This window comes from Oryzias latipes, chromosome 6 (genome assembly GCF_053564925.1).
Source record: "Oryzias latipes strain Hd-rR chromosome 6, Olatipes_Hd-rR_3.1".
Classification (NCBI taxonomy): domain Eukaryota; kingdom Metazoa; phylum Chordata; class Actinopteri; order Beloniformes; family Adrianichthyidae; genus Oryzias; species Oryzias latipes.
In genome coordinates this window covers 2922216-2935193 of record NC_136242.1, presented here as the reverse complement: position 1 = coordinate 2935193, position 12978 = coordinate 2922216, and the positions used below count along the sequence as shown (strand labels likewise).

The following is a 12978-nucleotide window of genomic DNA, read 5'->3' as shown; positions in this document are numbered from 1 at the left end:
AAACACAACAGTGAAACGAAGAAGCCACTGAGGTGAAGCTGGAAACCAATTAGGGAATTCACAGAGGAATGCAGGGTTTGGTCTCCAAAATAAGTCATTCCATAAACATAAAGAGTTTGAAGATTTTCATGGTAAACCTTCTAGTCTAGCAAAAAATGATCGGAGCCAATTACTCCAAAAAACGTATTATTAGTTTGATGGTTCATAGGAACACACATGTGTGGTTTGGCCCATGGTGTTCACACTGGACAAGCAGGGAGGGACTTCTTCATCACTTATTTTTTAATCCTCTGTTTACCAGCACATGTCTGTCATATTATTCTAGCGGGGGCACAAACCGCTTGTTAACAGCTGGCAATAAGAGACCATTTATTACCAAACCCGAGTCCCTCACTGGTCCCTGATTTAACTTTCAATGCCCGTTGAATGTAGAGCCTGAAAACGATTGTAGAAACCGGTGTAGTTATGCACGAATGCAGGAGTTTTGAACATGAGAACCTGAAACACACAGACTTTTCATTAAAAGTGGTTGCTTGAACGAGCGTTGCTGAGGGCGGAGTTAACGAAGCTTGACATGACTTGACACACTACAATTTGCATTGTAAAAAAAGGTTGCTATTGAGATCAAATCAACAGAAAAGCCTTCTATTAAAAAAAAGAAGGACATTTTCATGAGTTCATCAGATGCAGCTCTGATCAGGGAGGCAGAGGGGGAGTTTGAAGATGGTCCAGTGGGGGCGGGTCAAAAGGTCAAAACTTGAGGGCCATACAACGCTGCTTGTTGTATGGCTGCTTGTGCTAGAGCCCTGCGCGGGACTATTTTCTTGATCCCGCTCCCGCCCGCGCCCGCTGAATTTTTGACCAATCCCGCCCGCACCCGCAAAACTCAGAGAATTTAGTCCCGCACAGTAATAGAGATGCATTGATTTTGTATCGTCCCCCGTCCCGCAGGAAAAAAACACGTATTTTTATTGATATTATTAAAGAGATTCATGACCTCCTCCAGCCTCATCTTTTGATGCATTCCTCTTGTGTAATGTACAACTTAAATGTACATTTAAGACTCCTGTTCGGTTAAAAGTGTGCGTGTGTGCGCGCGCAGACAGACGGCCTGAAGCGCGCTCTTAGTAAGAGGCGGGGCGGGGCGCACCCCCAACATCAGGTTACATGACAGAGCCCATTGGGCGTCTCTACCTGGTGCCTTCAAGGAGCTTCAGTACATAAGAAACCAACAGCTGCACAGCCTAACGTAGTCGGCTAATATATATTCATGAGATATTCATGCCAGCACTGATCCCGCGGGGTTTATTTTTTGCCGCCCGCTCCCGCCCGCAGCCCAATCCAAACCGCCCAATCCCGCGAGATTTGGGTTGGGTCCCGCGGGACCCGGCGGGACCCGATCCCAATGCAGCCCTCTAGCTTGTGCAATGTCATCATGAATAAGAATAATATGAAAACACAATAACGGATCTTTTTTCTCATAATTTCCTGTATTAAATCAGAACATAGTAAACAGAAACTTCATTGTTTCCTTTATTAGTTAACCAGTTTCCTGGAATACCTTTTAAATCAAAAATACAATAAACTACTCAAATGTATCGTCTTTTTTTGTAGGTTTTTGGTATTTTAATTGATGCCTAAATAGTTAGAATCAAAAACCCAAACTAAGTGCTTATGGGCAACAAAAACAGCCAAATGATGACAAATATGGAAAAATCAATGATTATAAAAATGTTAAAAAATATCTGTTTTTGGGTTTAAGGGGCTGCTGTTCCTTCTGATTTACATATTTATTTCTGGAAATGTCAAAATAAAGATAAATAAATGGTTTATCATTTATCTTTACGACACATGAAGGTTTTAAAAAATAAGGTACAAAAGAACAAAAAACTTTTCTTTATATTTTAATTTACCTAAATAAAATCAGTGTTTTTTTCAGGACAAAAATGATCATTTGTAACATAAAAAAATATTATCAATAGATTTGCTTACATTTGATTTTCTGCTTTGACTCAAGCTGTTTTCTGACATTTCTCTTACATTTATTTTTTAAATAAAATACAATGAACTACCAAATGTATTCATTCAGTAAAGTTCATTGTGTCTACAAATTGAACTGAGTTCTTATGTTCTTTTTTCTTAGATAGTTTGTTTGTCAACATAGCTAACATGTTTCGGTTGAATCACTTCCACCTTCAGTATTGTGTGACGTCTTTCAAAATCAACGTAACGTAGCTTTAATTGTCATTACATGCACAAAGATATTCCAGAAAGTGCCTTTTCAGTCACTTATTTAGCAAAAAGTAAACAACATGACACCATGTTATAGTCACTTTAAGGCAAGTTTTAGCCCAACAAAATAAAAAAGATCATTTTTGGGGATTGTTCTTACTATTTTGTATGTTTCTAAATGGTAGAATAGGAAATGTTGCCTCTTATTGCAGAAATCAAACTTGACAGCAAAAGCTTTTATTAAACAAGTTGATATCAAACATGATGAATTTCTTTTCCTTAAAGTGGAATAACCACAAATTTGGCTTGGTTTTAAAAACACTGTTTTTGGAATAACACATCTGAACAGAATTCTTTGTCCTGTTGCACTAAAATCTCTCACAAACATTGATTTAGTCTTCCAGATCACCAAACTACTAGCTGAGCTGCAGACACATCATTTGCAAAAAAAAAACCAACAGTATTTTTCTTCCCCCAAACAGAAACAGAAACACTAAGTGGGATTTGTGCAGCCTCCCACATCCTCCATGCTACACAACAATTGGACACAAATGCACTGCAAACCTCACGCTCCATGCTTTCACGGGGAGATAACCAAATGTACCAAACCATGACGCAAAAACCCTTGGTTTCATGATGCCAGAGTGACGTCTGATGGGACGGTGACACCATGATGGGATGGAAAAGATGATAGAGACTGAGGCAAGGAAAGGAGGGGGGGGCATGGAGGTGGGTGGGAAGGTGGAGATGGAGATGAGAGAGGAGACGGGAGCGTGTGGGGGTGAGGAGAACGATCCTCTGACATCACATTGGCTCTTATAAACCCAGGGAATGGAGCCCACCGCACTTCACATCCAACCTGGAAACCACAACAACCTTCTTGGACAAGAAGAAAGAAAATACCAAAAAGGAGGCTCGGCAACTGGAATCTGCATGCCTCCAACCTTTTCAGCTCCCAAATTCTGAACCTTATGGCCTAAATTCTTACAACTCTTCAGTGCAAAACGTTTTTCTTTTTGTTGGCTTTCTTTTATTTCCCTCGATGATGCAGCTGCAGGTGGCATGCATGCTCCTTCTCTGTTTCACATGCGGCACACTCTGCACGGGTAAGTACAGAGATCTTTTATCCCCCCCCCCCCCCCCCCCCCCCAAAAAAAAAAAGGTAGACTTTTTTACTTGCTGCATGCAACAGGTGTTTCCCCTGCCTTTGTTCCCATGTCTGTTCTAATCCAGGAGGATCTTAGATCTGCTGAAATATGCATTAATGCAAGCCAACAAGAATGTAATATAATAAAAGTAAAATTTAAATCTAGAAAATGTAGTTTCAGATGGGTCAGGGTTGATGTGAGGACGGAAGGAGGGCTCACCCATTTAAACACAACTGCTCTTTAAAGCAACAAGTTAGACTCAAGACTTTAATAACTCAACTACAAAGATGCAGTGAGGGATGTTTGCTTTTTCCTTTTTTTGCAAATTTTAGTTCATGACATCAATTAACTTTATGCTTCCATGTAAAAATACCAAGACCGATAACCACCAAAATCCAACAGATGGGTCGTTTTGTTTTTACGCTTTAGACCAATGAAGGCTTTTCCATTTGACGCTTGTTGATGCAAACACAATAACCACTTCAGATTACCTTAATTTAGCATCTACATGAACATACAAAACATTAATTACTTTTTTTTGCATAGCTGGAAATAATCAAGGATAAAAAAGAAGCTTTTTTTAATGTTTTAGTTCATGTAAATCTTAAATCGTCATTATAGACTGTAACTTGGAACAGAAGCTTTGTGGCATTACTTTTTGCATTTTAAATGTTATAAGCAATAAAATGAATATGGAAAATTATGGTTTAAAGAATATTTGTCTTTGAACTTAACTCCAGCTGTTTTTGGAATTTTCAACTTCAAGTCCTTTCGGTTTCTCAGTTACATGAGTGTCAACTTTAGAATTAATAGAGACTCAAATAGAAAAAGTTTGTCACTCATAACTTGCCACCGATAACAAATGTGGGCTTTCCCCTTGTTAAACACGTAGAGACATGCTACAGTTCTCATTTAACCACCTGGCAGCACACGGCAGATTCAAACTGATAGAGTTATTTGTGTCACATCTAACCCGAACGTTCGCCCGTCTTTTTTCTTTTTTGGTTTTGCAGTTGCTGAACAGAACCAGGAAGCCCTTGCGCAGGAGCTCATCAGCAGTCTCCTCACCTCTAAGGTACAGGTTCTGTCTGCAACTACATCAGGAAAATATGAACATATGTAGGCTTAAAATGACCGTGGTCTATTTCTTATACAACAAAAATGATCACTCCAATCGCTGATGTCCTCTTTGAGGAGACAGAGGAACCATTTCCAGACTTTCTCTGCCATCGGAGCACTAAAAGGCAGGGAGACGGTTGCTAGTGTTGGGTTCCAGCTGAACCTCCTTTCCTTACTAAGGAATGAAAAATGAAGCATGATGGTGTCAAACCGTGCCTCATCGCTGCTAATGTTTGGTCAGAAGTAATGAGCACGATTGCAACAAAAGGTGCTGCAGACTCTGGAGAGGAGGATCACAGAGGACAGCAGCACATCAACTCACACATCTGTTGGTGTCTCACATCCAGGAGAGGAAGTTTACGGGAAAATGACGCCGACTTCAAGACCTTCTTTACTATACAGCACAGACCTTTACATTGCTGAACCTTTTTTATTGTCAAACTGAAAACACGACTGTCCCTCCCTACAAAGTTTGAGGCCAAGTAAAAGAGCTCTGCCACTCTTCTGTTGAAACACACCTGTACGACTGCTGCCTTTAAATAGTCTTTTTCACTTGAAATTTGAGGGGTTTAGAGGGGCTTGAGCTTATATTCAATACACTATTTCCATTTTTTTCCATGAACCTCTATGTCACTCGCTGCTCTTAAATAAGGGATGTGATGTTTGCGGACTCATCCACTCAGATCTTCATTTAATCTCTTCCCGCCTGACTTTATTTCCAATTGTATACAAACAATATTGTAAATTTGAGATGCTGCCAAATGAATTAAAGTCCTGGATGTAATGGTAAGTCAGTGACATATAAAGGGGTTAACCACGTCACATAGTCTGACCCTCTTCTTCTGGGCACATTTAGAGGCAGACAGGAAAAAGTCCTCATGAATTCAGTTTAAACGAATGGATGGAGCTCAGATTTATTTAATGTATCTTAAAGGTTGCAATGAGAAACACTTTATAATGACCAACTATGTTTTACTAAACATTTGCAAGATGTTAGCATCTCTAAAAACATCTGTGAATGTCCTGAGTTCTGGGGAACGTTTTATGTCAGCTTTCACACTTTCTCTGCTGTAAAATCCAGAGATGAGGAGGAGAACTGAAGGATGTTTAATCAAAGAGGCTATTAAAAGTGTCCAAAATGAAAATGTGGTCACATGAAAGTCCTGTTTTTTTGACGACAATGTTTCTCCTTTTTCCCTTCTAGATTAGACACGAATGGCAGAGCGCCCCCTACTGGCATTCACAGCTCTCCAGTTTGTGCAAATTAGTGAGTGGCCTTCAGGAGGGCACATGGAGCAGAGAGGAGGAGGAAGGGGAGGAAGGGGAGGTGAGGGAGGGGAGTCTGCAGCTGCTGGAGGAGCTGTTCAGCCTGCAACACGTTTGCCGAGCCCTGCAGAGCCGGGAGGAGCGGGTGAGGCGCTTACACCAGCAAACACCACGGAGAAGGAAAAAACACTCCTTTGTGTCTTTTTTAATGCACCTCAGATGACGGCTCAGCTGAAACTGCCTTGACCTCTAATGACCTCTGAGGGGATGTTTGTAGAAGCACATTTAAATTAGCTCTAGATATTTCTATATTATGAGTACATAAATATAAAGCAGGAGAAAAAATCAGGAATAAGGTCTCACTAAAGTGTTTTTCCTCTCAAAATTCAACAACATTTTAAAAAAATACTTGGTTTATTTATTTCTGCTGCGTATGAAAAAAATGAATGTCGTTAAAAAATCTTTAAAATTATAAGGTTTTGCTTTTATCTGAAGTTTTCACCAAACAGCATTAATGTTTTATGTATTTCTCCTTGACTCTGCAAAACCAGTGCAGAGTGGGAGCAAAAGGGAATTTCTGTGTTTGATTGCAGAGGACAGATTTGTCTGAGCATCATTGACGTGAACCAGAGTAAACATGCAGAAATGTTTTCATCCACATCCTGGGTCTCTGGAAAACATTTAAAGATTTTCTTTTAATTCGCCTTCCCTCTGTGTGCGGAACAGCAGAGAAAGACCCACAAAAACACACTTCAGGACTTATGCAACACTAATATCTCACACTGACACACACTTCACAGGCTCACAGCAGCCCATGAGCTGTGCTGTAAACACACCTCACTAAGAGTCTGCTTCTGTCTTCATCCTCCTCGCCTCTTCCTCATCCTCGTGTACATTTTCTTTTGACGCTCTCGGAACACCTCAGCGTTTTAGCTTTTTCTATTCTTGACCTATGGAGATTTTTCTGGAGCGGGGTCCCATCACCTGGGTGACGCTTACGCATGTCTCTGTCCCCCACAGCTGCTCTACGACTCTCTGGAGGATAACAGCGATGTTCCCCTGAAACGAAAGTCCCCCTACATTCTGAAGAGGCAAGCCGGGCCCAAAGCCAAGTCCCGGAGGCCGTACATCTTGAAACGAAGAACAGTTTACTGACAGCCATCCCAGACACAGCAACCAGTTGTGGGGAGCCAGACCTTCTGGGAATATGTGTATGTCATTTTATCACCTGTTGCAGTTTTTTTCTTGTTTCCTAAAGTCATTTTCTGCTGTCAGAAGTCTGTCTTCAATCTGCTGCTCAGAATAAAACCCTAAGCATTGTACAACTCCTGGATCTGAAAGAAACTGTAATTCTATTCCTTCACAACATTCGATCTTTGAGATTAAATGTTCGTAAAACAAAGCTAAAGTGGTAAATGCTCTCTTCTGCTTTAGTCTAACCCCTCCCTCCAGTCACTAACGTCATGATGTCATTCATAGAAATGACTTACATTCAGCTCCAACGAAACAAAATCAAATCAGTCGCCATTTCTTTGCGATACGGTCATCGCCATGTTGGAACCAGTCAACGACAGTTAGCAGTGATTGGTCTGAGTCATCGTTTCTATAGTGACCATTCTCACCAATCAGGAGTGAGCTTGTTGGAAGTCCACACCCCTACCACCTGAAACCGGCTCGGGAGAATTTGTCAATGAAACGTTTCAAATGCTTATTCTGAGAAATAGAATGACTGAGTATTAGCTGTTCATTTCTCTATAAAAGTCTATGGGATTTTGGCTTCTTGGAACCGGCAGGTACTTCCTGTTTGGAACAAAAGAGTGGAGGGGTCACTCAGTCCAGTTCTTATATACTGTCGATGGTCTCCAATGACCTGTATGGACATTTATTTAGCATCATATGTAGATGAAGTGATTGAGCACAGATGAAATCCCTCTCACTCCTGTTTGTTTTCCTCAACACTCATTTTGTTAATAAAGTGTTTTATCCAGTTTCGCTTAAGATGAGATCTTCATCTTTGACAAAGAGATGTTTTCAATCAATCAATCAAACAATCAATCAATCAATCAAACCTTATTTATAAAGCACTTTTCATATAAAAGCACAACACAAAGTGCCATATAGCCTCATGCCATCTGCACAAAAGTAATAGTTCAAGGTTGGACACATTTAGATCCAATAGTTGGAGTGATGCCGGGCCTTTCCTTTTGCAAAACCACTCAGTTTATTTAATGTAAATGAAGAGATCAAAGTATGACTATGTCCCAATTCCCTCAGTACTCCCAAACCCTGGATTTTAGCATAAGTCTGACACCATCCTCACAACAACATACATTTGAACATCAACTGAAAGGAAAACACAAAAACCAGGGCAAGAAATGAGAGACTACAAAGGAAACTTAATATTGCACTGTAATTTGAGAAAATCCTTTCTAAGCAATAAAGAAAAATAAAAATAAAAAGTGGCACAATTAAATCTGTTGTGGGCGGGTTGTATCTTTTTTATACTTGGTCAAATGATCCAAAAAGGGCTGCCACACATCAAAAAATACTTTTAGCTTATTGTCCAGAACATATCGAATCCTTTCCATATGTAAAACACTGGTGAGTTCAGAAAGCCACATCTTAAATCTGAAAACCAGTGAAACATTTCCTGCCAAAAGTGGTGCAATTTAGGGCAGGTCCAGAACCTGTGGGTCAAAGAGCCCTCCGCAGATTTGCAGCGGTCGCATAGGAGGGAAATGGTAGGAAAACATTTGTGTAATTTAACCTTTGAGTAATGGAGCCTGTGCAACACTTTAAATTGAATCAATTGAAGTCTTGCATTCATGGAACAAGTGTGGATATTTTGCAGGCTCTTCTCCCAATGCCCATCACCAATCAGTAATCCCAGTTCTTCCTCCCAAGCATTTTTCAAAAACAATGTATAAAAAAATATTTACATTCCTAGAAATTAGTTATTTAGAGTCAGGTGGGCTCAAAAGAAGCTTAGAAATGTCCTCATCTTCTGGGAGGGACTCAAAATTAGGAATATTTTGTTGAACATAATTTCTAATCTGTAAATATAGAAAAAGATTTGTTGTAGGGAGAGAAAACGTATCTTTTAGTTGAGTAAATGATGCAAATTTTCTATTGATATACTGATGCTCAAGAGTAATATTTCCCTTCTGCCGCCATATTTCAAACGAAGAATCTAGAAAAGAGGGAGGGAAAGCATGATTACGCCATGTAGGAGAATGAACCTCCTGTATTCGAGTCCCAAGATTCGCAAGAGATGCTAGGGTTGCAGCAAATGATGCCTCGAGCTGCTTAAAACCCTTGTGCTATCTTATTTGACCCCACCCTTACATTGACATGTTCTACCTACCATGACAAAGGTGGATAAAGGTGGAAAGATTTCATGTAATCCATGGACACCAGAGAAGATCACAAATCATTGAAGAAAAAGGTTCAGAGCCCTGTCTAGTGGGTCTAGATGACCCAACTCCCAATGTTAAAGTGCCTAGGATAGCACAAGGGTTACATCTCTCATTCATTGTTTTATTCATGCTCCGAATTACTGAGAGGACGTCTGCAGGCTCTGAGTCCGGGCAGTCCAGTCCGCTAGCTGAGTCAGAAACTAGCTCGGCGTGGTCGGCTAGCTCAGGCGGGTTAGCGTCCACTCCTGCAGGTTTGACTTTTTTTCTTTTTTCGTTTTTAGGTTTTGTCATTTTAACAAAGAAAGTAAAAACCTCACCACTGCAGCTGTAAAAATTTAGTAAAAAAAAAAAATCTAAAAGTCATCAAAATGTTCGGAAAGAGTGGCGAGCTCTGTGAAAAAACATCTTCTCCATGGGCGTTCCAAGAAGCGACCACAACTTTTTTTTTATTGCAGATATAACGTCACCCACTTGCTGAAGTAAAAACCATAAAATAATTAAAAAAAAAATAAAGATGAACATTTTACAAAGACTAATAATGAATCCACTGTGTTCTATTGAAGACAACTAAAAAGCAATGAATTTAAATACATTTGTTTCAAATGACAAATCATTTAAATGCAATGCGTTGTGGTCTATATTTGCCGGTCTATATAGCGGCCATCGATGCAGACTCATTTTGCGCAGAGACTTCTGGGATATTTCCAGGCCACTGGAATTTGGAATTACAGATTCAGATACCCCCAAAAAGTGTTGGCGACCATATAAATAGTGAGTAGTGAAGGCGTTTGGACTCAACCAATGTCAGAAGTCAAAAACATAAAGCGTCATTTTTACATGAACCTTTATTGCTGTCTGCAGCTGATAAGACTTAAAAGACTCAGTAGAATTTGATTTCACCATGGTGGTTTTTGATATGGGCGAGGTGGGTGGTGGCCCAGGGCGGCACTTCATAGGGGGCGGCATTTTCCATGCCCGTTGAGTTACACACAATTCATTCATCTTCTTTACCGTTTATTCCCTTTCGGGTCACGGGGTCACGGGGTTGCCGGAGCCTATCCCGGCCACTTGGGTGTAGGCAAGGGATGCCCTGGACTGGTCGCCAGTCTGTCGCAGGGTAGAATATCCTCAATCACACATCCATTCACTCTCACACTCACGGACAATTAAGAGTTGCCAATCAACCTATGAAGCGGTGGGAGGAAGCCGGAGATCCCGGAGAAAACCCACGCATGCACGGGGAGAACATGCAAACTCCACGCAGAAAGGTCCCCTGTTGATGTGTTTTTCAGGTCCCCCAGCTGGGACTTGAACCGGGGGCCTTCTTGCCTTCTTGCTGTGAGGCAAGAGCACTAACCACTGCGCCACTGTGCAGCCAGTTACACACAATGTATTACGAAATTCAAAGAGGGAACTTTGAGCTTTTATTTTGACATGCCTGCTGCAGCCGGCACTTTGTGCTCTTTTGATACATCAGACTCTTAACATTGCACCCATGTCTTCATCCTCTTCCCTTTCCACACTTATGGTGGGGAAAAAAATAACAAAAAAGGATGAAATAACTCAGAGTGAAACAACGTAAAACAGCCACACGAAAAGGAATTAGGCAGAAGAAACACCCGAGCTCAACCCAATTTCGACCAAAGCAGGCAATGGGGATTATTTCCCACAATTACTTGCTCCGACACAGCAGACCCGACGTGCACGTGACCACCGCCCTCTGCTGCAAGACGCTTGCGCCCACACCTCTTTGCGGTAGTCTTTGGAACATAAGTCAAAAAACTCGAGAGGGGAGCGCAACTCGCCGGTGGCTGGCTGAATCACACTAACAGGTGATTGGGAGTCTTTTTCTATCTAACAATCAACTCTGGGCCGCAGCTGCGCCTCCTGTCATAGAGACGCAGCTGCGTGTGTCAGAGGGAAGGGGAGGGGTGGTGGGCGCAGAGCATTTTTCATGGATTGAGGTTTTTTGGAGGATTTCTGCTGATGGTGTTGCACAAATTTAGGGAAATGCCAAATATTTTTGGAATAATCCCACTGATGAGTTCCATGATTTAGTTGGTTGAATGCTGTAAAGCATTCAACCCTTTGTTTTCCTGTTTCTCTTTATTTATTATTATTATAGTATCTTCCGCCGTTTTTTGGCGTTTAACTACTTCTACAATTTTTAACCTATTTTAACCATTCTACTATTAAAATGTTCATCTCTTTCATCTTATTTCTGCTATGACTTTTGGTTTTTCAAATCCTTTTACTTTTTAAGATATTCCAGGTTTTCCGGGAATTTTTGCTCCATTGAAATACATGGAGAATTTTTCGTTCAGAAGTTCACAGTTAAACTCCTTCTACAATTTTTCACCTATTTTAACCGTTCGACTATGAAAATGTTCAGCTCTTTCATCTTATTCTAGCTATGACATTTTGGTCCTTCAAATCTTTGAACTTTTCCAGATATTCCCGGATATTCCCAGATTTTCCAATGTTTTTGCTCCATTGGCCACACCCTTGCTTCTTTAAACAATTGTAACTTTAACATTCTTTTGGCTAGAGACACCGTTCAAATATTGAAATGTTCACAAGGTTTTGGACTTCAACATAAGGTTCAAAATTATTATGGGATGGCAACACCACCTACAGTTTGGCGGCCATTTTGTGCCAAAATGTGAGGCAATTTTAAACTTCTTCAAACTTTCACCTATTTTTACCATTCTACTATTACAATGTTCAACCCTTTCAGCTTATTCCTTTCAGCTATGACTTTTGGTCCTTCAAATCCTTGAACTTTTCCAGATATTCCTGGATATTCCCAGATTTTCCAATCTTTTTTCTCCATTGGCCACACCTTTGCTTCTTTAAACAATTGTAACTTTAACATTCTTTTGGCTAGAGACACCGTTCAAATATTGAAATGTTCACAAGGTTTTGGACTTCAACATAAGGTTTAAAAATTATTATGGGATGGCAACACCACCTACAGTTTGGCGGCCATTTTGTGCCAAAATGTGAGGCAATTTTAAACTTCTTCAAACTTTCACCTATTTTTACCATTCTACTATTACAATGTTCAACCTTTTCAGCTTATTCCTTTCAGCTACGACTTTTAGTCTTTCAAATCTTTGAACTTTTCAAGATATTCCAAGATTTTCCAGGATTTTCCAAGATTTCCAAGATTTGCTTCATTTAAATACTTGGAGAATCCTTGAAAACCTTTGTTGCTTTCAAGCATTATAACTTTAACATGCTTTCAGCTAGAGGCACCGTTCAAACATTGAAATGCTCACAAGGCTTTGGACTTCAACATACGTTTTGAAATTATTATGGGATGGCAACACAACCTACTGTTTGGTGGGCATTTTTTGACAAAATCTGAAGCAAATGTTGCAATAAACTTCATCCATGGCTGGAACTGAACATATTGAAATTCACTGGATCTGGACATATAAGGAATGTGGGCGTGGTTAGCAAACAAAGCTCGTTGCTAAGGACGTCCAAAAGTTTACTTTTTCCGATTCATCTGAAACCGACGTTGATTTGTTCCTCATCTCCAGGCGACCCAAACATAAAATGGTTGCTATGGAGATAAAATTAATAGAAAAGCCGCCATTTTGAAAAAAGTGGATTTTCTGTCAACTTAGAACATGTAGCTTTTGCCAATATGATACTCTCAAACAATGTGGTTTTTTGAGTCAGTTGATGATGCTGATGCTAGCACTTTTAGCCATTTTAGCATCATCTTCAAATTTTCAACAGTACATCCATTTTTATCAACAATTTCAGCTTTCATGCTTAACTCCGTC

The 12978-nt window shown here is 40.3% G+C and overlaps 1 protein-coding gene across 1 annotated transcript; it reads left to right on the top strand.

Annotated features, from left to right (window-relative positions):
* The first annotated feature begins 3039 nt into the window (after positions 1-3039).
* On the top strand, positions 3040-7109 carry nts (neurotensin). The gene is made up of 4 exons (XM_023955451.2): positions 3040-3338; positions 4394-4455; positions 5704-5910; positions 6786-7109. Exons 1-4 carry the CDS (start codon positions 3275-3277, stop codon positions 6918-6920), a joined length of 468 nt encoding a protein of 155 aa, XP_023811219.1. The 5' UTR covers positions 3040-3274; the 3' UTR covers positions 6921-7109.
* The last annotated feature ends 5869 nt before the right edge of the window (positions 7110-12978 follow it).

What these genes read in the sequence shown, in the direction of transcription:
- nts (XM_023955451.2), top strand. Translation starts at nt 3,275, where the DNA reads ATGATGCAGCTGCAGGTGGCATGCATGCTCCTTCTCTGTTTCACATGC. An exon ending in ATGCGGCACACTCTGCACGG is followed by an intron (nt 3,339 to 4,393) that starts GTAAGTACAGAG and finishes TTGGTTTTGCAG; the next exon opens with TTGCTGAACAGAACCAGGAA. An exon ending in TGCAGAGCCGGGAGGAGCGG is followed by an intron (nt 5,911 to 6,785) that starts GTGAGGCGCTTA and finishes TGTCCCCCACAG; the next exon opens with CTGCTCTACGACTCTCTGGA.